Raw genomic sequence first — 26,238 nt, 5'->3', positions numbered from 1 at the left:
CTTGGCTGCAAATTAGTACGAAATTGTTGCAACTTTATAGGAATCTATTTACTAAAGCGAGTCATAAACCTCATGAATTTATTCAAACATCGTTTTAAATACGAGTATTGATAAACTATATATTGTTAATTTTCCCTTTGTTACGACTTTTCTTCACTTAAAAGAAAAATGTGGGTACCCACATTTTATCATTCTTCATTCATTCATTCAGAGGTACATAATTGTGAAAGAATTGCATTCAAATATACTGGAATGTTCTTTCGCAGCTTTGTAAAACTTCTTAACTTGCGAAATAGTTGTTTTACAAGAAAGCGTGACAAATATTAGTAGACTTTAGACTTATTACTCCGAAAGGTCATCTATACATACAAGTACAAAACAATGGTAGGTGAAATGATTTTATCAATTTATTTTTACGTGAAATGAAAATTTTAAATATGATGTTTTGTATAAAATTCCTCCCAAGTGCAAAGCGATTTCAAAACAAGGGGGGGGGGGGGGGGTGGCTAAAAAACTTACCCTTGATACACTTAGTTCCAGAAACAGAGCAAAACTGTCTTGTTTCTTCATCGTGACATTTCAAGAACAACATCTATTATACTTACCGATAATTCAAGCTAACGTAACGAAAACATTACATTACATGTGGACCATCAGACATTTTTAAATGGTGTTCATATCTTCAGACCATATCGTATACCTATTTCAGTTTTAGTTTCTACTCATGCAGCGTTTCAGAAATAAAACGTACACTGTGTAATTATACTCAATACCTATTAACTTTTGCTACACAGGTATACGTAATGTTTATTTTAGAACTGGCGCAACACAGCTTTGTCCATTTTGGTTTTGGTACCAAGACTGAACCAAACATTCCGACCAATCCTAAACTTGACTTAACTGAACGCAACTGATGGAAAGAGAAAAACCGCTTTCGCCTATGCAACCAATTTTGCACCGCATATTTCTAAGGCTCGATTAGCACTGAAGTTTAGACAAACAGCAGCTACTTCAGCTGGCCTAATTGACATTCGGTCTATAAGCACCTAAAAACCTTTGCAATAACAACGAATTGGGTGGCACGATTCCAAGAAATCGAGGAACAAGTGTACCTTTTCTAGAATACACCCTTTAGACTTAGACTGTAAGTCAGTCCTGGTACTGACACAATACCTCGGGATTGTCGGCATAACTTGGATACAAGCAATGTAAAGTCTTTGTAGGAGTCGTATGTGCTTAACGCTATGCAAGACACTTGAGCGACATCTTCTTAAACGTAAGAGGTAAAGCAATGCTAATCTCATGTGGACTGGACTGACCCTTTCACAATAAGGACTGTAAACATTAGAATGGATAACCAACTCCGAGAAGTCTGTGCTGACTCCGATACTTTGCCTCAAGTTTCTTGGCAAACTGGGACGCAAGACGCAACGCCAAGTCCCCTTGTCGGAGTCGAAGTGCTTAACGCTACGCAAAAGCGTATGTGCATAACGCTATGCAAGACACTTGAGCGACATCTTCTTAAACGTAAGAGGTAAAGCAATGCTAATCTCATATGGACTGGACTGACCCTTTCACAATAAGGACTGTAAACATTAGAATGAATAACCAACTCCGAGAAGTCTGTGCTGACTCCGATACTTTGCCTCAAGTTTCTTGGCAAACTGGGACGCAAGACGCAACGCAAAGTCCCCTTGTCGGAGTCGAAGTGCTTAACGCTACGCAACAGCGCTTCAGCAACAGCTTCTTAGTCGTAGGTGGTCTCTCTGACAAATATCAATCTCTTAAAGAGAGGCTGACCTTTGCGACCTGTGTGTGTTGGGCCACAGTCCTTCGAGCAGCTAAGTCAACAGGTTACGTTTACAACACGCCTGTTGCACTGCCTAGGACGGATAAGCAGGCTACACAGTTGGACAATGCAATACTACAACCGACTGCTGCCGATAAGTCAACATAGGTGGAGCAGGGCGACTATTCCTATACCGTTGTGCCCAGATATAGATTAATAGGTCAAGAATACCTATAGAACACATGGCAAAACACCTATTGGCCATGCCAACACACACTCATATTGGCTTTCAGATGTGGATTGAAAACGCAATTCAATGACATGAAATTCACGATGTCTTGGACGAATGACTCGCATGGTACGCACACCACAAGAAAATGTACTGCGATATTTTATCAGCATTGTCGATTGCAAAGTGCTTAGATGCTTCTTCAGATCTATAACCGATACGTGGATTGCTTATATAAATAGAACAGAGTTATCTAGCAGTCACATCAGGTCCTAACAAAATTAGACAAATAAAATATTTATATAATAGCTCAATATTTCCTGGACGGGTTTAATACAGAGTTGTCCTCTCGAGTCAGCAAACTTAGTCAGAATGATTTTTCTTTTTGACGTGCGACAGCTATATTATTTCAAGTGTGAGACACGCCCAAAACAAGCGTCTTGTGTAGGAACTACTCATGCTGAATAGCCTTTCGAGAGCAGATGATCAGGACTAGTAAGCCTTATACACAACAACACGTTATGTGTACTAAAGAAGCACAACTGGTTGTCTCTTCCACCAAACCTCATCGTACACGGCCACCGGAATCATTCCAGTCATTTCGAGCGGAAAGCTATTAAATTTTAATTTTTTAAATATGGCGATCACACACACACCACAAAACAAACAGATGCACATGCCCCAGTGATTCAAGATTATAATTACTGAGCCTCACCGATTTAGCGTGACTAGAAATGTTGATCCATTGACCTGATCAAGGGCAGCAGTTATCAATATCCAGCCGGCGCTACAATCATATGATAAAGCCAGTTTGAGGCAGATGTAAAGAAATGGTGTATCCCACAAACCATTGAATTTATATTCTACAATGTTGGACAAATAGTTTGCTATCTGTCTTGGATGACAAAAGTATGCCAATACAGAAATCGGTACCTAATATAAAAAATTTACAAATTTGACTAGTAGGTGAGATGGGCTTATATTAATGCTTCTTCACGTTGGTATCGATACCCAAAGCTATTTCAGTATCGGAAGAGAAGTTAAACTGGTATCCTAAACTTACCACCGTATTATATAGTTTCACATGATCCTGACAAAATCAATAATTTCTACACCCAGCTTAGCAAGGGCTTCTTCACCGTTGAACATGGATTGTCATAATTTTATCAATCAAGATACTAGTACAATGAACAGCAGTGACGTGCACCTCATACATGCAAAGGATTCGCTTCTACCGGACTCATTTACTGTCATCATAATCAGCCGGGCCTGCCTACTTATGGGATATGGAGCTTGAATCCACCATGCTGCTACAGTGAGGTCTATTATTTAAATAAAAGTAATTAAAATTCATTTATCGCCAGAATGATGAATCTAATGATAATAAATTACATTTTGATGTGGCACAATCTGTCTGATGGGTTGTGGTAAGTAGATTATTTATAGGTACATATCCTAGTTCCTGGGCGTGTCACTGTTGGCTAACATATTTGGACACTGGAAAGTGCAGAGTATCATTAAGAAGCAATTCATATAGAGTTTTGAAATATAATCGGTAAAAAATCCAAGTATGGTTTATGGGTTTAAGCAACTGCTTTGTATTGCTGTAACTGAATGACAAAACATAACTAATTTAATAATACTAGGAGCTATGTTACGCATGCATCTTGAACAATAATAGGTTAAATAAAATTGTTTTACAAGATCTGTAAAGCAAATCTTTCATCAGATTCTATCCATTTCTAGAAATTCGGACGGATTTGGAAGTCAGATTTAATTACTAACATCTAGAATTCTAGAAAATCACTGGTTATGAATTCCAAAATAGGTATACATAACTGGATTACCTAGGCCACTATCAAATTCCTTAACATACATATTAAGAGTATATTTGTTCTTCAAAATTGAGAATTTTCATTTATTCAAAAATACTTTTCAGTATAATTCACATTAAAGCGTCAACCTTGCGAGCACCAGGTGATAACAAACACTTCACTCAAGATGGATTCCGGACATTGATACGAAACAAATAATAGAGAGTTTTAACTACCAATAAAACTTACCTATTATTTTTTCATCAATGTCCGGAATCCAGGTAAGGCCTACCTGGTGCATCATGAGTATAATAATGGCGAACATTCACTCGGCTCGCTACGGTCACTTGTACATAGGTATTAGGTTGCGGCAAGGGGGCGCCACCATCGGAGAGGTGATTTTAGCTGACATCCGGCAAGGAAAGATGAGTGCTTCTCTCAAGATGGATTCCGGACATTGATGAAAAAATAATAGGTAAGTTTTATTGGTAGTTAAAACTCTCTATTAACTGTGAAGGATTATAAAAAAAGTATTTTTACTTCTATCGTGTGCCTACATCGCATATTCGTTGTTGCTTGTTTATCTGCGAATGTCTCTATTAAATAATCGTATTCAAGTTATTCGATTATGGTGCGCGGGGGGGTGAGGCGCGGCGGGGCGGGGCGCACCCGCTCGCACTGCGGATTATAAAATCACCGTGAGTCGGTAAAGAGCGAAACGCATCGATTCATTCGAATACGAGGGCATTCGTACGATCCAATAGTTTGACGGGGCCGCCTGTTACACCGACGCGTAACATTACATTCCGTTAGAGGTGTTTTTTTAGTTTTATACCTTTGTGTTGGTTGCGGATTCATCGTCGTGTTTTCTGGGTTATAAATTATCTTAATAAAACAAAAGTTGTTCTAAGCTTTAATCCTATGAAATTTTGATGAAAATCATTATAGATATTCTATTTTTTAAAAAAGGCTTTAGATGTAGTAGTAAAGTGACAAAACAAAGGCATTTGTGTGTAAAAGTAAAGGAACGTCAGCATGTAAGCAGAAAATCATTGTTAAATTATTTAAAGTATAATGTAATTCAGAGGAAAGCAGTGACGTCAAACCCCGTTTATAAGAAAGCCATTGATTGGCAGCCACATAAATAAGTAGATCATAAATTAATTTATAATGCATATGTATATCATATTAAAACTTCCGAAAATTTCGTAGATTATCACAAACAACTGTTCGTTTTGGCCCATACGGACATAATACTACGAGATTCAATCTTATTTCTGAATGCCAACATTCAATAACAAAATTCGATTACTAGTTTAGGTGTGACAACCTAAAGAACTAGCAGATTTCATTTCTCATTAATAATATCAATTCATACATTGATTTGACAACATTACCATTTTTACTTTGCGTTCATTTTTCTTAATAGTTGACTAATTTTCTAAGGTGTTGGTTTATTTCTTCATTTATTTATGTAGATCGTAGAGACATTGTCTTACACGTGTCACGATAAGCCATTCATATTTATATTCGTGATAATTACATCTAATAATTAATTGTTTTTTTTTTAATTTTTATTGCACAAATGAAAAAATGTTCATCATTATGATTTATTACGGTTCTGTGTAACAGTCGGACCGGTTCACCCGGTATTTTGTAGTCTTTACCATCCCCCTAGCATTTGAAATATGAACGGGTGCGTAGGGAGGGGCGCTGGGTAAATATTGGCAGATGTGAGTGGATGCGGCGTGCAGGCGCCACCCCTGCGTGACGTCACCGGGCCGCCCGCTCGTACGTGCGACTGACTTATGATATCGTTCGCTATAACAACATATAAGGTTATTACCACTGTTATATTACCTAACTAGCGGACGCCCGCGACTTCGTCTGCGTGGAATTTAGTTTATCACAAATCCCTCGAAAACCATGAATTTTTATTTTTTTTTATTTTATTCTTTTCAAGTTAGCCCTTGATTACAATCTTACTTGATGGTAAGTTATGATGCAATATAAGATGGAAGCGGACTAACTTGTTAGGAGGAGGATGAAAATCCACACCCCTTTCGGTTTCTACACGACATCGTACCGGAACGCTTAATAGCTTGGCGGTACGTCTTTGTCGGTAGGGTGGTAACTAACCACGGCCGAAGCCTCCCACCAGCCAGACCTGGACCAATTATTAAGAAAACCTCAATCGGCTCAGCCGGGGATCGAACCCAGGACCTCCCGTGTAAATCCACCGCGCTTACCACTGCGCCACAGAGGCCGTTTTTCCGGGATAAAAAGTAGTATATGTGTTATATCCAGGCTATAATATATCTTAATACCAATTTTCAGCTAATTCGGTTCAGTAGTTGAGGCGTTAAAGAGTAACAAACATTCATATCATCAAAATCATCAGTTTACGCAAATCTCGGGAAACCGTGGAATTTTTGGGATAAACCTATGTGTTAATTTAGAGTAAAATGTATTTCCATTCCAAATTTCAGCCAAATAGCTTCAGTATTTGCGGCGTTAAAGAGTAGGAAACATTCAAACAAACATCCAAACAAACTTATTAATATTAATACAAACTTGACAATTCTTTTACCGCTAGAAAGCCATGTTATTTGTGAATATCATAGGCTTGGCAGACTTCACATACACAGAAAATTAAGAAAATTCTCTGGTATGCAGGTTTCCTCACGATGTTTTTCCTTCACCGTTTGAGACACGTAATATTTAATTTCTTAAAATGCACGCAACTGAAAAGTTGGAGGTGCATGCCCCGGGCTGGATTCGAACCCACAGCTTCCGGAATCGGGGGCAGAGGTCATATCCACTGGGCTATTACAGCTCTAGTTTGAATATATATTAATTATTAATACCTTCCCTCTATACTGGTATATGTAGGTATCTGTAGGTACCTCAAGGAGTATAGACAGGTATCTATATACCTCAATTATTCCAAACCGATCTGAAGTCCCTCGCGATAATCACGCTCTAACCAAATACGGGCGGACGTAAAAGCAGCGAAGCATTTGCGCGTTGAATTAGCGTCATACCTTCAACGTACCGATAGTAATAAGTTAATTGACGTGCAAAAACGCGCGCTTAGCACCGCCGGCTAATGTTGCTATGCGAGCTAAGTGCTAAACAAACAAGTTAGCGCTTGGGAATTGTATTCTGCGTGTTAGCTTTAGCTACGGCCGATGTGTCTAACATTGGACGCATAAACTGTGTAAAGGGTTCACGGCATTCACAAAATCCCATACTGAGAAAAGATGCATTGCCATACTTATAATTAAAATACGTAGCAAACCAGACACTATTACGCTTGTAGCCGGCAATGTATTGTGCAAATGTTGAAAAAAAAAGCTTGATACTTTCGTTCGTTTCGTTCGATCCCCGGCGATTGAGGATTTCTTTATTGATCCAGATCTGGCTGGCGGGAGGCTTCGGCCGTGGCCGAAGTTATAACCCTATCGACAAAGACGTACCGCCAAGCGATTTGCGTTCCGGTACGATGTCGTGTAGAAACCGAAAGGGGTGTGGATTTTCATCCTCCTCCAATTTAATGACGTCGTAGGTGCATAATGATCGTTAGATTTGTACGGGCGTTTGAACAAAATTACTAATATAATTCTTATTTTTGCGTTTATGTCTATAGTTCATGTATTGAAAAATGTCACATTTAATGTAAGGGAGCTAAAACTGTATGAATTTTCATCTAATTACGATCTCTTTTTTGTTTTTTCTCTAATTTATTTGTTTACCTTTTTTTTCATTATAATATAATAAATAATACAAAACACTATTAACGATATCTTTTATTAATATAAAAATCTTATATTTTTAAAAGATTTTGAAATTTTATAATAGTCATCTTCCACATTGCTTTCTCTCGATAACCACCGGATGCACTGATGGTATCCATTACGTTTAGTTTTATAGTATGCGCGTTATCATCTGAGTCGTCCGGTCATAAAAGTCAAAAAAGATAGGAATGTGCAGCGCGCCTACCTGCGCACCCTAATTATCGATAAACGGCTACCTGCGCACGTGCTAATGATGAGTCAATAATGATTTGGACGATTCTGATTGGTCGGTTTCTAATGTAATTGCATTGCGTATTTTTTTTGCTATAAATGTGTTTACTGCAATTAAATAAATACATTCATGTGTTACTCGTTGCGCACTATGGATACTTTATTTTCTAACGTTGATCTGAAGAAATTACATGGCGATATTAGCCCTCAAGCTCGAACACTGATTCACAACGTATTCCTGTTTCTCAATGAATTGAAAAGTGATCCGAATAAAGTGGCTTCTCTAAATTTCAACAAACCACGTGAAATGGCCGCATTTGTTTGTGGTGTGAGCAGAGCGACAGTGGACCGAATCAAGACGGAAGTATCACAATCAGGCAGTACCTGTATACCAAGAACAAATTTTAAGAAACCACAAACCGTCACTAATATTGACGATTTTGATAAAAGTGTGTTGAAGCGAACTGTAGCTTCATTTTATGAGAATGGAGAGTATCCATCCGTGGCGAAAATTTTAGAAAAATTCCGTGAACAATTACCCGATTTTAAATGCGGCAACACTTCAATGAGAATACTACTGAAGGAGGTTGGGTTCCAGTATAAGAAAAATAGCGAAGGACGTAAATATTTAATGGAAAGAACTGATATTGTTTGTGCTAGAATGGACTTTTTAAGGAAATTGGATTTACTTAGAAGAACTAACGATCAGCGACCACGTTTCTATCTAGACGAAACATGGATTAATCAAAACCATGCAAGAAAGAGGATGTGGCTTGGAAGAAGAGAAGATAATTTTGTGAACAAGATACGATAATAAACTTTACTTATCGATAATATGTCTTTCATTGTTACACCCTTCACTAGACGGCTCCATAAGACCCATAAGTGCAAGCGAGATAGATATAGAGAAATGATTTATGGCCCTAAGACTCAGTTGTTAACGCGCGTACTATAGTTGTCCGTACACGTGCGGTTACAGGAAACGCTTTCCCAGAGAAATGTTGTGGACGTGACCGAGCGTGTTTGCTGAATCTCTGTGACACGTCGCTAGGCCAGGCGGCCTATTCTGTAATTATGTTCTGTATAACTCGAATTCACCTCTATCTCTCTCTGTCTAACATGATACTATAGACAGAGAGCGATAGATATGAGTTAGAAGCTCACACTGTCGAAGTAATAAAAATATCGTTACAGAATAGCCTCCCAGGTCTTGTGGTTAAATATCCGCACTATACAAGAACCTGCGACTGCGTATATGGTAAACTAGCGGATGCCCGCGACTCCGTTAGCTGTGAAATTCTGACAAATGCCGCAGGAATCATAAATTTTTCCGGAATATACTAGGCTTAAAGTGTAGACGAAAGCAACTCGAAGTCATGCTCTTGTATGATTTATGTAATAATAAGTACGATTGTGTAGCCCTAACGCGCAAAATTTGTTACAAAGTACCACTCAGGGCTCGAATGCGAAGTGTTCGAACGCATCAGCTCTTTGCTACCACCAACTGCCGTACAAATGCGGGCAAACGTTCTCCATTATATAGAATGACGCAATCTTACAATGAGTGCTTCAATAATAATTTAGTTTTAGTCTTTAGTCTTTTCTTTCATCTATTTTTTTTATTCACTTATTATTTTAACTTTTTTTTTTTTTAATTTGTTTGTAATAATTTTGTATAAAGTATTTAGGTACGTAGTAGTCTACTTTATAGTATTGTAATCTGTGGTTTCCGAAGCTGGTGTCATAGTTATAATTTTTATTTATATTACTAATATGATAATATGATTGTGTACTATGATGTGTTTGTAAGCCCTCAATAAAATAAAATAAAAAATAAAATTAAAATTATCCTTAGGTTCTCCTCCAAAGACCCTAACTTATCACGGTATAAAAAAACTATTAGATCTATCGATCTAGAATCGCGAATCTCGAACATCCCTAACAACGTAGCAACTAGAAGTGTGCTTTAAGCAAAAACCGAGTGACACTCTGGCACTGCCGCGGTAAAGCTATTTGCATAGCATTTTGTATCAACTTGTGCAATTATAATTATAATTATTGTACATAAATACCTATACACCTATATACTTTCTCATAAACAGCTGCTTATGTATTCGTCCGATTTCGGAGCAGCTCGTCTCGATTCGTGCGAGTTTCGTAGAGTCGTACAGTACGTCTAATCGCACGCACACAACGCCGTGTCGAAGACTGCCGAGCTGAAACGACGTTAGACGATGCACGGCCTTCAAGCCACACCCCCGTGCCCGTCGGAGTGGGGAGCGTGAGGTTTTTTCGTTACGGAATTTCTAGATTCGGTCCCCGCGCTCAAGGCCCGCGATAGAAGCTATGCAATAGTTTAAAAATTTACGACGTGCATACAAAACCACCGCAAAAATTGATCCGAATTTAGCTACTCAGCTGAGCACACATGCACAATTTTGTGTTCACTTACATTTTATATTTATGCAAGTCAGTGGCATGCACAAGGGCTTTAACTAGGGTATGCACTATAGGTACAAATTGTACGAAACGGAAAATTCCTCCTCCAATACAGGTATGTAACGAATCGTCAGGGTATGCATTGTGTTTATGCATCTATGGCGTGCACGCCACTGATGCGAGTATAGATAGTTTTTACGCTTCCTGAACATACAACCCGACATTGTAGACAATATTAATTATTATTTGTTTAAATAACCATCGTTGTTTACAACTTAAATGAAATTAAGACAATTAGCCACTTTTGTGCGCCTCTGTTTCGACGCGCTAGTAACATATCTAAGTAGTATTTAAAATCTTTAGCTATAAGATATTGGTATTACCTATTGATCTTTGAACAATTAATTCATAAGCTACCAGCTAGACGTCGCGCTTATTAAAAAAAATGTCTGGGAGCTCAAGGGTTAAAAAAGTTGCGTACGGCCAAAACAAAGAAGAAATGAAACAAATGACTTATCTGGTATATTTACCTACATAATGACAGATCAAAAGTGCGAATCTCAATTAGGCTTAATTAAGGGTTTTATATTTCCTAAATTGGATAAAATTTTGTGTGCCAATTTCCCATCGTCGTCATCAACCCATATTCGGCTCACTGCTGAGCTCGAGTCTCCTCTCAGAATGAGAGGGGTTAGGCCAATAGTCCACCACGCTGGCCCAATGCGGATTGGCAGACTTCACACACGCAGAGAATGAAGATAATTCTCTGGTATGCAGGTTTCCTCACGATGTTTTCCTTCACCGATTGAGACACGTGATATTTAATTTCTTATCAGAGGCTAAACGATGCCTCGCAGATTCACTCGCTTAGTTCCCGTTCCCGTATTCTCACGGAGATAAAATGTAGCCTGTAACACTTATAGACAACGTGTTTCTCTAGTGATAAAAGCTTTTTCAAAATCGCTTTAGTAAAGCCAGAGATTACCTACCAGGGGCGATGGTTCCAAACAACCCGATTCCAATCGGGTTACCTTATAAAATTCCACGAGTTTTACGGACGTAAATAATTTAACGTAGGTACTCAGCTCCATGTCTAGATACTCAGGTCCATGCCTATGTCCAGCAGTGGACTTCCATCGTCTGATAATGATGAATGATGATGATGTACTCAGCTTATAATTTTTAACTATTGATCGTATTTTTTTTTTTACATTTTTATTATTTAATTCTTAATTTCTTTTTTTTGTTTTTTTTTTCAATTGTATTTTTTTGTTTTATTTGCAACCTGAATTGTACCATTTGACATTTTTATCATTTTTATCTTTTAATCATATTATATAACTGACATTTTTAAATTTAATTATTCTTAATTTTAATTATAATTTTACTTAAAATAGTATTTGGACTTCTCGTGCCAAACTTGTAAGATATTGTACCTATAAATTAAATTACTTATTACTTTTGTGAATTAGATTATAATTGTTTTCTCTATGTATAGTATATACTTGATATCTTAGAGTTTGTTGTACCTATGAATTAATGGATATCTATAACTAAGAAGTGTACATAATATCCAAAAATTGTAAAAGTTGTGGAAATCTTTTAATAGCTAAGCATTAACCTAATTTATCAATGTAATTAAATGTAAGCATGAATTTAATGGATTAGCGGTTGATTTTCCTTAATAAATAAATAAATAACACATTCAGACTAAAAAACTACATGGACGGGTTACCTACGAAAATTTCAATCTTCGCTACTGTTACCTACAACCTCACAAACTTTACCTCTTTATAATATTAGTATAGATGTCCTTTTAAGTGCAAATTGTAGGCCCCATATCTATTCTGTAGGACGTTAAAAGATGCACGCGGTCAGCACTCCCCGGCCGTGTCTACGAATATATTAACGCTACGGGCGCTTACTCGAGCTTTTACTCTTGACTTGAACGCTGGCTTTACAAGAAAATATCTATTAAGTGGGGTCACTTACGCGTCGAATAATCCAGCTACTACGAGTAGAAGCATTTTTCCACAGTAATGGTTGTTGTGACCTCATTAACAATCCATATTTAGCTCACTGTTGAGCACGAGTCTCCTTTCAGAATGAGAAAGGTTAGACCTTAGTTCACCACGCTGTTCCAATGCGGGTTGGCAGCCTTCACACACGTAGAGAATTGAGAAAATTCTCAGGTATGCAGGTTTCCTCACGATGTTTTTCCTTCACTATTTGAGAACCAACCGAACCGAAAAATTGGAGGGAGGTGCGTGCCCCGGACCGGATTCGAACTTACGCCCTCCTAATCGATGGTAGAGGTCATATCCACTATCACGAATTTGAAACCTCAAGACAAATTATGTTAAGGGACCTGCCTCGCTAGACGTTGTCGAAGTAGGTATAAGATCAACGATCTTACGCGTTTATAAAAACCGTTTCTATAGAATCGATAATCGGTGTCTTACGGAAGCTGTTCGAAAGACACCGAGTTACCATGTTAATCTAAATCCCATCAGTTCTTTATGTGAAGGCGCCTTTATCGTGTTGTTGTTTCAGAGCTCTCTGCGTGCTTCAGAAGCGGACAAGCGGCGCATGATGGACCGGATTCTCAAACTGGAGGACGAACTTCGCGTCTTTAGGCTCGCCACTGGGTAACTTAAGTTTTAAGCAAAATATATAGCAAATTAAATCAATTCCCTATTCCATAACATACCTTCGCTAGACTTTCGCGTATTTGTTAAGTTTTGTAAATGAAATGAAATGAAAATATACTTTATTGTACACCACACAGAAACATACGATACAGAAAAATAATGGAAAGAAAGAAAAATGCACAATAGGCGGCCTTATCGCTAAAAAGCGATCTCTTCCAGGCAACCTAACGAAGAAACTAATAATAAAAATTATAAAGATATAGGCTAGGGTGTACAGAAGTAATATATAAAAGAAAATAACGCATAAAAAAGAAAAATAGTTAAATACTTATGTAACAAAATACTAAGAAATATCAACATATATAATATACAATACGATACATATACCATATAATACAAATTGTATATTTACAATATTTATACATACGTATACGAGTATATATATAAATATAGATATATAAATAATAAATATAAATGTATAAACATGTAAAAAAATATATATAAACATGTCATAAACACAACAAACCATGACGATAATTATTAAAAAAAAAAAAAAAAAAATATACAAAATTTAAGGTGGAAAGTAATGTTTACCAATGAGCCCCTTGAATATTGGTAAAGATTTCGCACGTCTTATATCAGGAGGGAGAGAGTTCCACAGCCTTACGGATTCGACAGCAAAGGATCTAGAGAAAAAAGAAGTACTATGAGTGGGAATTTTTAAGATAAGGTTATCGTCAGAACGGAGTGAACGACAGTGAGTATCACTAAGAAACTCAAACCGTTCTTTCAGATAAAAAGGAGTATAGTGATGGAAAAGAATAGAGTATAAAAGAGACAGAATATGAGTATTCCTGCGAAGACGAATCGGAAGCCACTTGAGCTTAGTCCGAAATTCAGAAATGTGGTCATATTTTCGAAGTCCAAATATGAACCGAATGCAGAGATTTTGAATACGCTCAAGTTTATTAAATTGCTCAGTAGTTAAATCTAGATAGCAAGTATCAGCATAATCAAGAATTGGTAAAAGGAGAGATTGAGCCAACGTAATTTTAGTAGGTATAGGCAGGAAGTTACTGAGACGTCGCAAAGAATGTACTGCTGCAAACATCTTCCTGCTCACTTCGCTAACCTGAGGGACCCAGGAGAGATATTTATCAAATACAACACCTAGATTTCGTACTGTATCGCTAAATGGTAGTTGAACTCCATCAAAAACAACACAAGGAAGTGTTGTCCAGTTAATACGGGCAATTTGTTTGTGACTGCCTATAATGATGACCTGTGTTTTAGAAGCATTTACCTGCAGACCATAAGATCTACCCCACTCAACAATTCCCTGTAAATCTTTATTCATTGAATTAATTTTAAGGGGTAAGTCTTCTATTTTAGCTTGGGCATACAATTGAAGGTCATCAGCGTACAAGTGGTAGAAAGAAGATAAATTTAGAGTTATTGTACTAATAAAAATTGAAAACAAGAGAGGAGACAACACGCCACCTTGTGGTACACCAGCACTCACTGAACACCAGTCGGAGTGTGAATCTTCAACTCGTATACGCTGCTGGCGTCCATGCAAGTAACTATGAAACCAGTCAATGACTGAAGGAGATATGTTAAGAGAACGCATAATGGTCAAAAGTAGATCGTAATCAACGTTATTGAAAGCATTGCTGAAGTCTAACAGTGTCAGGATTGTCACACACTGGTTATCCATACCAGAGCGGATATCATCAGTTATTTTAACTAAAGCAGTAGTCGTGCTATGACCGGAACGAAAACCAGATTGAAATGGGTTGAAAAGGTTACACCGAGACATGAAAAGAGTTAGTTGTCTATGAACTATACGTTCAAAGACTTTTGACAGGAATGGGAGAATTGATATAGGCCGATAATCAGAGAAGCTCGAGGGATTAGGTTTTTTAGGAATTGGAATCACGTGTGCCCTTTTCCAAGATGTTGGAAAAACACCAGTAAGAATGGAATTATTGAAAATGAAAGAAATTACAGGGATTAGAAGTTCAAGGAGAGGTATGATCATTTTACGACTAATGCAATCAGTTCCAACAGCATCAGAGTTGACTTCCAAGATACTTCTCTTAACATCACTACAGTCGATTTGACTAAAGATAAAAGCTGGATCGTCGGGAGTGGGCAAAGCAGAAATATGATTTATTGTATTACTTTTTATAGTACTATCAATGGTACAAGATGAGGAAAAGTGCTGATTAAGCTGGTTTAAATTAACATTACTAGTATGGTTGTTCCTATTTGCTTTCCCAACTCCCAGAGATTTGAGAAACTTCCATACTCTACCAGAGTCTTCCTCTTCGAGTATGGATTTATGAATATGGCGTCGTTGCATATCTCTACACAACCTGTTACACTGATTCCGAATAACTTTATATTTATGCCGGTAAGCCTCCGTGTCCTTTGATTTTAACTTGGACTTTGCAACATTTTTTTGTGTTGTATGGTTTTGATCTCCTCAGTAAGCCAAGGAGCAGGAAGATGCCTGATTCTGACTGGACGAATTGGAGCATGACGGTCATACAATTTAATTAAAAGGGAGTTAAAAATCTCTACTTGTTCGTCTATATTCGATCCAACACGAATATCATCCCAGTTTAAATTCGCAGCATCATCCCTCAGACGATCCAAATCCATACCACCAAAATTACGCTGGAGAAGAATTCTTGATTTTGCTTTAGGGGGGCGGATCTTATAAGATAGATAAAGTAAATCATGATATGAAAAGGCATCGGCAGGGCATTGGCCATGCTTAGCCACATGATCACTAGAAGAAACGAGAATAATGTCAAGAAGTGATGGGGAACAGTTTGGAAAATAGTGAGTCGCGGACAGAGGAAGAAGGTGCAAATTAGCCGCCTGTACTATAGATTTTAGACGTGTGGCGCGAGAGTCATTTTTTATAAGGCAAGTATTAAAGTCACCCATTATAATCGAATGCTTATATAGTGGAACAAAACTATCTAATAATACCTCGAATTGTGGAAAAAAGTCAATAGACAGGCTAGGGTTATAATAAACTCCAAGAAGCAGTTTGAGATTAGAAAAAATCACTTCTACAAACAAATGTTCAGCATGCGGGGCAGGCTGTGCTTGTGAGACACTAATAACAGTATACGGTAAATGCGAACGGAGACACTAATAACAGTATACGGTAAATGCGTTTTGTATGTTTTTTTTTGTATAAAACAGGGGCTGTAGCCACGTGGCAGTACGATTCTCCTTCTAGAAACGCTAACGCTTCGAAAACTAAAAAATATACCTACCTATGGGAATGACATTTGCTATCGTCAGGTCACGTGATCAAGTTATCGATCGAATTAGTTTTCGAATCGTTGGCATTTGCAGAAAGAGAATCGACGTACCACATGGCTACAGTGCAGTGGCTACAGCCCCAGGTCGTAAAATGCTTTATATTTTTCTTTGAAATAACTTTATACGTCAAAACAACATTTTCTGGGTCAGGTTTGTATAAAAAAAACAAAAACAGGTATACCATGCAAAGTTCTAGTCCACTCTGACATTACCACAGAAAACATATGTACAAGTACAGAAGATTCACTCCGCAACGTCAATAAAATAAATAGCGACTCTCGCTACGACACAATACGGCGCAATTCAGTTCGAACAAAATTATTAGCAAGCCGTTTTATTTACCTACAGTTTTTATTTTTATTAAATCTACTCAAACAACGTTAGGGTTGTCTTCTAATAAAAAATAAGTACTTACTACTAGATTTAACGCGCGGCGATGTTCGTGTACCTTGTTCACAGAATAATAAAGAAGTGCGTTCGTCATTGATTGGACTAACAATACATCAACACATAACTTTTTAAATATTCAGCCACATTACGTAATGCAAAAATGTTTGAAATATTTCACACTGTTTGCCCTAGTACTGTATAAGAAAACATTACTAAACCTGGCCTGGCATTACTAAAGTCCTTTTCATGAAACAAGTCTCGTAGACGCGGCGCTAATGTCTTAATGGCGGTCTTATTGTCATTTGTGTAAGGCGCTGGTTTTAGCTGCAGAACATCTTTCATGAAAAGAACTCTATATGCCGTAGCGCGCAGCTATTATGTTTTAGTGTACTGCGCAGTCTCAGACCGGACTTGAAGTTTGTCGCATGCTCTAACACATTATATGTCTACCTGTAGGTTCGACCCCAATGAAGTTCGCTTGAACGGTTCTGCGGAAGACGCCGAGTGTGAAAGACTGCGTCTGCGCAAAGACTTAGCGGACGCGCGCAGAGCCAAGATAAACGCAGAGGAGCACGCCCTTAAGTGAGTGTGTTGATGCCTTTATTATAGGTATATCTATTTATTATATACTTCATGAAACATGACCTGCAGGCCAATTTACTAAGTTTGTCATAATGTTATTGCTATCTATTGTTAGTAATTCTTATTTCACATGATTTCCTTTTATATATTTAATGCTAACTGACCGAAACTGAGATTACAGGGATAAAATGTCATCCTGACAACCCTAGTGAATATCATAGAGTAGGTAGATGACATTACCGTGGCCCGGTTGACATTGTGATTTTTGTTAACAATGGAATTTAAGGAATACCAAACATGCGGTGGTTATTTGATATGATGTTTTATTTAATAGGTTGTTAATAAAGACCAAATTAGTGAATGGGCCAACAGGGCCTATAGCCAAGTTACTCAACAATTATTTTTCTACAAACGCTAACGCTTTGAAAACTAAAAAATGTGTGGGAATGACATATTCCGATTGATAGACAGCTCACGTTAAACCAACGGTGGCACGCATTTTAAAGATTATTGCTTTACATCATCAGAATGAGAGGGGTTAAGCCAATAGTCCACCACGCATGGCCCAACACGCATTGGCAGACTTCACACACACAGATAATTAAGAAAATTCTCTGGTATATAGGTTTCCTCACGATGTTTTTCGTTCACCGTTAGAGACACGTGATATATAATTTCTTAAAATGCACACAACTGAATAGTTGGAGGTGCATGCCCGGACCGGGTTCGAACCCACACTCTTCGGAATCGGCTTTACATAATACTTTCCAACGACAAAGTAATGCCTACCTGCGGCTCATTAATTAAAAATTACTTAACTATACTCAACTTAATATGACGCGAGTATATTAAAGTGGGCGGATAATTGTGCCTCTGAGTATATATCTTAAGGCTAACCTCACTTGCAGACTCGAACGCCTAGTGACCCAGCTGCGTTCCAAATTCAACGGCCTCCAGATAACCAACGGTCCGGACTCACTGCCCAGCGACAACGAACCCGACGCGCGCATTCGCCGCATTAGCAACTCGACCAACAATTCCACCAACAACTTGACAAACTTGCCCAACAACTTGACAAACAACTTGAACAACACGACAGCCAACTCGACGGTCGTTTTTGGACCCGTCACAGATTTGTAGCGAATGGAATTGGGGCATGTTATATGCTACGTCATTTCTGACTTCCTCAAGTCTGTGCGATACAGATTTAGTAAATCGGACTGATTGATTAAGTTATATAATAATCGTGTTATGCTGGGGTGTTATTACACCCATAGTATTGTAAACTTAGTTAACTAAATTGCACTGAAGGTAGGGATTGTAGAAAAATCAATATGTAACTTATAAACCGTAAAATTTCGGCTAACATCTATTTCGTTATTTTGGTAGGCCTTGATCATCTTAAAGTATGTCGTAAGTACTATTTACGGGACATCCTGAATACATAAAGTCTAAGTCAAAGTCAAAATTCATTTATTGCAAATAGGCTTAGTTTACAAGCTCTTTCGAAACGTCATGTAATAATATTAAACTTAAGATAATGGTGATAATAATCATTCGCAAACTTAATATTAAAGTTACTAGGGTTCCAAATGCGCCTTGGTCTGAGAAGAACCCACAACAAACTCAGCCAAGATTTAATTTTTTTATTTATCATTATTTTACAAACTTATTTAACATAACACATAACAGTTATCTTCTACCAGCAATCTTCTGCTTAGACAATGACTTATTAGTTATTATTATAAAAAAAATATTGACAGTACGATTTCTAGAAAAATAAAAACTCAAACGCAATCATCGATACTATATGTAAATCGTGTGGGTGTAATAACACCCAGCTCTTAGATTTAAGTCTACGATATTTTACCTATGTGAGAACACCATACTCACTTATTAGGTCTACGATTGATATTTTTGCCGCGTATTTGTGTAAGTTTGAGTTGTGCTAACTGTTGTGAAATTACTAATTAATAATTAATTATATTAATAAGACATATAATTAAGAATATTTAATTCGTCGAGTGACTATTGCAGTGTGTTGTGTGGAATCTCAGATGTGATTGTTTAATTTTTTGTAATTTTACAATATATATTCATTAATACATTAAGAAGTGGGAATTGATATGTTTTAATTATTATTATTTTCTCACGTTAGTGCCGTCTTTTACTTTAAAATAATAATTTTATGTGTGTTTTATCTCTCAATTGAGATTTAGCAAGTAAGCACTGGGTTAGGTACTTAAGTGGAATTAATTAACGAATTTTTTTATCTGTGATTTTTAATCCGACAATATCTTACTGTTGTTATAAACTTATATAGTATCTCCTAACTCTTAATCATGTGTAAATTAATTATTTATATTTGACATCTAACCCATTCACTCTGTGTCTAGTCTATGCAGTGAAATATGTAACATCGCACTGAAAAGCTACTGAAAATTCCATCTTGGGCTCATTAGTAGATAAATTCATTACAATGTTTTTTTTTTAAGTAAAATACAATGGGGATGATGACTAGGTTTGAAAATCAAAATAAGGTCAATGTTAACTAATTTATACGTTAAAAGCAAATATTGTCTGGATTTTTGCAAAATAAATAAGATTATAAAATTTCAAAATCTATTAAAAATATTTTATCGTAATTAGATGAAAATTCATACAGGTTTAGCTTCCTTACATTAAACGTGACATTTTTCAATATATGAACTTATAACATAAACGCATAAATAACAAGGACATTTGTAATTTTGTTTGACCGCCCATACACATCTAACGATCATTATGATTTACGACGTCATTAATACGTGCCATTTTGTATGGGGCGTTTTTCAGGGATCCGTGCTAATGCCGCAAATGTGACCCTTTAAATTCCTGTTGCTCCGAAAGTAATGATCGCAGATATCCTGTTACTTCTACAAAATTACTACAAAATTACTTTACTATTAGCATACTCCTAATTTATACTTATACAATTTTAAAAAACTGTCATCATCCCTATTGTGATATTCTTTTTCATTCAAAAATAATTTAAATATGTAATTTAAATTAAAAGAAGTAATTTAGTCTTTATTATTACACACGTTAGCAGGTAATAATAGAATTTTCTGTATGAAGAAAAAAAGTTTTACTTTTTGAAAAAAAAAACAACGATATCGTTAACAATGTGCCTCCAGCTTAACGACACTTCTGTCAATGTTGTCTCAAAGGCCGCGTTTATTTGTCAATACTTGTTATATTATTGCTGAGAGAGAACGGTTTTACGGTCACCGGTATTATCTCGACTTGAAGTTTTTAATGTCCTTGTTTGTCTGTGGATAAAAATATTGTTTTTAAAGTACTTAGACATATATTAATGGTTAACAATGGTAGAGCATTTGCTATGGTTAGTTCTGAGGACAGACTTGAAAAATTTCTGGCTATGCCACATATATGGGACTGAATCCGAATTAGAAAAGATCTAGATAGGTGATACTAAATTTTTGACGGCCTCCGTGGCGCAGTGGTGTTCGCGGTGGATTTACAAGACGGAGGTCCTGGGTTCGATCCCCGGCTAGGCCGATTGAGGTTTTCTTAATTGGTCCAGGTTTGGCTGGTGGGAGGCTTCGGCCGTTGCTAATTACCACCCTACCGGCAAAGATGTACCCGCCAAGCGATTTAGCGTGTCGGTACGATACCGTCTAGAAACCGAAAGGGGTGTGGATTTTCATCCTCCCAACAAGTTAGCACGCTTCCATCTTAGATTGCATCATCACTGATCATCAGGTGAGATTGTAGTCAAGGGCTATTGTAAAGAATAAAAACAAACCTAAAAAATATATTGCGAGTAAGTTCCCAAAAATTAACTATTATTACCAAATCATAATTTGGCCAGGAGTTTTTAGGGAGATTGCAATATTTTACTTGCAACATTTGATACTACATAACAGATGTGTGACGGTCATTTCAAATCGGATCTTGGACTGTACTTAATATATGTATCTTTATTTTGTATACCTACTTCATTTTGTATATACATATATTGTTATTATTATGTCAGTACATATATTGTTATTATTTTTCGTACCTATAAAGTGTGAATATTTGCTGTCTAATACCTTGTCTAAATACTCAAATAGTGTCTAGTTATTGATGTTTGTCCAACTACTTATAAGCGTTGTTTAAATTTTATATTGGAGACAATAAATTACGCGAAAGGTTCGGTAGCACGCCGAAAGTGTAAAGCGACAATTTTTTTTATATAATAAAGTTAAGGATGTAAATAAAAATATTCGTTATTTGCATCGTAACATTTGTCTCGATAATAAGTATTTCTGTCTGCTTTTACATTGAAACTATTAATCGTATCGACTATTTATTTATTTTGTTCGCTTGCAGACGCGTGCGACTTCGTCCGCGTAAAAACACTTGATAAACCTCAACCTTGAAAAATTAAACATATCTTGTCGCAGACTTTTTTTTGAAATTTTAAATGTGAACAAAGCTGTCACACATGATTTTTGCGTAACTTTTACCGTTTACGCAAAATACGCAGCGGAATCACTCAAAAGTTATATTTTTTGTTTGTTTTTTCCACATTTATCACTAATATTCTGCTCCTATTGGTCGTAGCGTATTCTTTTGGGTGTGAAATTGTGCGTGCGGGGAAGTGAGGTGCAACACTCGTGGATTTCTCATTTATCGCTACACAACGCGCGGACCATCGGGGGTGTTACGAACGAACTTGCCAAGCTATAACACGAAAAATATTGAATTCAATTCAAAATAAATTTCCGATTTTAGCGCTTTTAACCAAACTAAGAAACTTCAGCTTTCTATTAGTATAGATTATATTCTCAAGAGTCAACGCATGCCCTGTAATATTTCTAACCTAACCACCGACGTCACATAGTCTAGACTGATTTTACTAATTTATTACATTACCCATTAAAGATATACCAAATGTAAAATTAATTGTAAGTTGTAGTGATTTAGTTTTTATTAAATTATTAACACAATATAAATTAATATTTAACTTTGATTTTATTATAAGTACATTATATTTACCTATTTTTTTTTAAATTATTTCAATTAAAGTTATCTCAAAAATAACAGCTACGTTTATTTGAAATTTATGGTGCGATTACCTACTCTATGGATTACTCATGTTTCAAAACATTTTAATATAAATATTTCAACTAAATAGCATTGTATACTTATCAATAAGTCAATAACTATTGTATACTGTGTAATATACTAAATGACGGTGCCTTATATGTAATCATGTCCGCCCATAATATAAAGTTGTAAAAAGCTGTTACGTATAACACCCGGCAAATAACTTGAACACAATTTGACATCCAAGTTAAGTTTTAGCAATTTACTACAATATATATCGCTTTTTAACAAGTTTCAAAATGCAGAACTTTGAAATAAAAATGGAATTTTTATTAAAACTAAAAAAAATATACTTCATTTTTAATAGTTCTTAAACTATATCTCACAACAAACAATATTCGTCTTCCTTGTCTGATCCACTTGTCACGGTAAATAGACAATATAATCTTTGAAATATACTAAACTACTTTGAGGAAAATTTTACAATAGTAAAATTACTGCAAACGCCTCATCAGCTCCACGGTAAAGGGGCCCGACTCATCACTAAGAAGTTCTGGTTCGATCCCCTCCCGCTGAATTAGTGTCGTATTCACTCCTACAACAGACTTTTCCGACTAGTTGGAGGGAAATGGGAATATTGGTTATATTAAAAAAAGTCATTCAAAATATCCTTTAAAATTGTTCAATTTATCTGCCGGGACGTGTACTTGTGCCATTCTTTGCTACTATTGTATTTGCTTTAAATATCAGTGTGCTTGTACTAATTTTTAGGTGATTTAAGTCTGTCGAATTACATAATTATTTATTTTATTTAAAAATTTTGGTTGTCTTCGTTTAGTTTAGACAGATTTGATATTTCTATTTTTATTGAAAATCAAAGTCAATGTGTCTTGATTTGGTAGAAAATATATTTTAAAAAAACCAGTTTGAAATGTTATTTCATTGCCTGACTTTACATCAAATTGTAATGTTTTTTCAAGTTGTTAATTTTTTCATTATTTTACTTAGTTCGGTACTAATACTGATGGATGTCAATTAATTTTAACATTTTGTTCAATTTATTGTTAAGACATGACGTCACGCTGAATAGTGTGAAAATTTATTGAAATTTACTTGTGTTCATTCATACACACCACTACTACAATAACAAATTGTAGGTATGTAGTGAGGTGCTCGCCTTTTTCGACTGACCAATCCACACAATAAATAGGATTGGCCCAAATGAAATCGATCATATCATGTAGAAAAACATTCATAAACATTATGCTACGGAAAATAAAAAAAAACTAGTGAAATATTGCATAGTGCAATAATGTGATAAAATATATTAATATGTTAAAATCTTTTTTTTTCTGATGCATATTATGCAGTTTAATAGATATTGATTGATGTTTTTCCTGGTTTTACCTACTCGTAAATAAAGTTAATAAATCTTTTGCTTTTTTTTTTTTTTATTGAGAAAGAATACAATAAGGAACTTAAGCTAACTTATCCTAATAACTATACAAATCATGCCCACGTGGAATGGTGGCAAGAATACTGGCTGCATTTCCGCGCTGGACAGCCAGGCTGATCCTTTGCGCAAAAAATGAGCCAGCCCTTCTGTCACCAGTCGAGACAACAAGCCGCGGTGAAATAGTACGGAAAAATAAATATTTGCTTCATGTTAATGCTAGCCTTTCGAATGGTCTCCTTAAGTTTAATTCTGTTACGTGAGCAATATTTATTGCACATATATGTATCAATATAATTAATGTGCACAGAACATTTTATAATACTCAATTATTACCATAATTATTGTTTTAATTAATTTGATTGTCACAATTTGTAATTATATACGAACAATGACTGGTGTAAGGTTTTAATAAATCATTACGAATGTATCTATTTGTCTAATTTATAACCCTACCCCTCTATGGTTCCATGGTTAAGGGTGTTTTACCACCAGAAATGCGCTATGCACCTATGCTGCGAAGATGTGGAACCTACGCTATGAAAGTATGTGACCGTTTCCACCAATACTAAGCTATGTAGCTGCGCGAGAAAGATGCGCAGCTCGAGCTACGAGTATGCGATATATCGATAGCAGGCATCTATAGCGCTCATCCAAAGTACGCATCCTTCCATATAAAAAACATTTCTTAGTTGAATCCGTTTGAACCAGTGCCAAGCTATGTGCACCAATGATTATGATTGGTCGATATCAAACGCATCCATAGCAACGTAACGTAGCACATCTGTGGTGGAAAAGCACCCTTAGAAAGTGAAATAGTACTGTCATACTTATTTCTTCAGCCAGGCAGGAATGCCACAATTCTCTCTATACTTACCACTTTGAATTGTGCTCTAACAATTTTGTCCGTATAATTATTTTTCAATAATATATTTAATTTATAGCCTTAGGGTTTAAAGCCTTTAATTCAATATTTTAGGTTATGGGCCCTTCGGTAGCTGCCGTTAAAAGGTCGTGATTTTGAGTAGCATGATGATGCAAGCAAGCAACTTCCAAACACACTTCCTACATGGACGTGTGTTAGGAAGTTGCTTTGCTAAGTGATGTTTCCACTTCAAGTTGATTAGCCAACGGCTTGTTTCGTCAACTACGAGTAATTAACTATACTATAATAAAAATAATCTAGTAAAACAATAAGTAGCAGGTAAAAAAATCCATGTTTTTTTCATTTAGTCCAAAACCTCTCAACGGTTCGGCTATTAAGGTTTCAAGGTTATAAGTACCTACTTTACTTTGTATAACAATAGGAAAAGGAAGGAATGTAACGCAAACATATTGAAAACGCGTGAATAATGAGGTTCAATTGGTTTTTAACCCTTGTTATTTATTCGTGAGTGCGAGGGGTACGCATTGTTTCCATTATTTTGAGCGATTTCAATAAAAACATCGAGTAAATGAGCAAGGGCAAGTGACACGTGCCGCCGCGCGCGCCATCTCGCGTGATGGGTGGGAACTTCCGCGCGGACGTGTGGGAATACTTGACAAGGTAATACTATTTTTTTTAATATCAGTGTTTGGTATCGGAAGATTGGATATTTGGTCATGTGAAAAAAAAAGTTTCTTCATGATTATTGAGGTCTATAAAGAACTAGACCGAAAGCGAGGCATTTTCAATTTATTGTCGGCTGGTAGATCTTATTTCCGGACCTGTGGTAGAAGTCATTACCAACAGAAAACCCTTTTCACCAAATCAAACATAATTATTTGTTCTTCTGCGATTTTGTTTACAGCGTGCCTTAATGAAAATGGCAAGTTTCTCTAGTAATTTTGTCAAACATAAGGCTCCATAATACTCTTGATGACATCATCATGTAAAAGGAAGGTGGGCTATTAATATCTCCTTTTTAATAACTTCACGAGCTGGTTGGAGCTAGATATTAGTTACTACGTACCTAAGCCATGACATTAGGGTTTCATAATGTTGCCACTCATGAAAAATTATAATCTTGCCCCCCCCCCCCCCCCCATATGTTGGCTATCAATCATCAGCCTATTTTAACGGCGCCTCCCTACCAGGCTCAGAATATGGGATATGGAGCTTAGACCACCACACTGCGTCAATTCGGATTAGCGGGCTTGGCTGCTTATACTTACGAGAAAAATAGTACCTACTTAAGCTACCTTTTTATTTATAAAGGTTGGCTTCTACTTTACTGAAATCACGACTTGTGAAAGCAAAACCTTAGGTTAATAATTATATTAATACGAGTATACGCTTCCCTAAAACAATCATTTACCCTCATCTATTAGTGGAAGCAAACATTTGAATGGGAAATAACATAAAAAGAAATACTGTACCGCACAACGCAGCCGCGGCGTTTCCCACTTATAATTTAAATAATTAAGTAAATGTAACGTTAC

At 36.4% G+C, this 26,238-nt stretch overlaps 1 protein-coding gene across 2 annotated transcripts in view; it reads left to right on the top strand.

Annotated features, from left to right (window-relative positions):
- Positions 1-24,247, top strand: part of LOC112058364 (uncharacterized) — a 41,727-nt gene extending 17,480 nt beyond the window's left edge. Inside the window, exons 5-7 of one of the 2 annotated variants that reach the window (XM_024099135.2) lie at positions 12,853-12,947; positions 17,142-17,267; positions 18,176-24,247. In XM_024099135.2, coding sequence (XP_023954903.1) covers positions 12,853-12,947; positions 17,142-17,267; positions 18,176-18,407 — 453 coding nt within the window. In that variant the 3' untranslated portion in view covers positions 18,408-24,247. Of the gene's footprint in view, positions 1-12,852; positions 12,948-17,141; positions 17,295-18,175 lie in introns of both variants that reach the window. The other variant, XM_052888146.1, reaches the window with a different exon arrangement.
- Positions 24,248-26,238: the final 1,991 nt, after the last annotated feature.

This window comes from Bicyclus anynana, chromosome 21 (genome assembly GCF_947172395.1).
Source record: "Bicyclus anynana chromosome 21, ilBicAnyn1.1, whole genome shotgun sequence".
Taxonomy (NCBI): domain Eukaryota; kingdom Metazoa; phylum Arthropoda; class Insecta; order Lepidoptera; family Nymphalidae; genus Bicyclus; species Bicyclus anynana.
The sequence above is the reverse complement of the archived record's forward strand: the minus strand, read 5'-3'. Positions and strand labels throughout refer to the sequence as shown.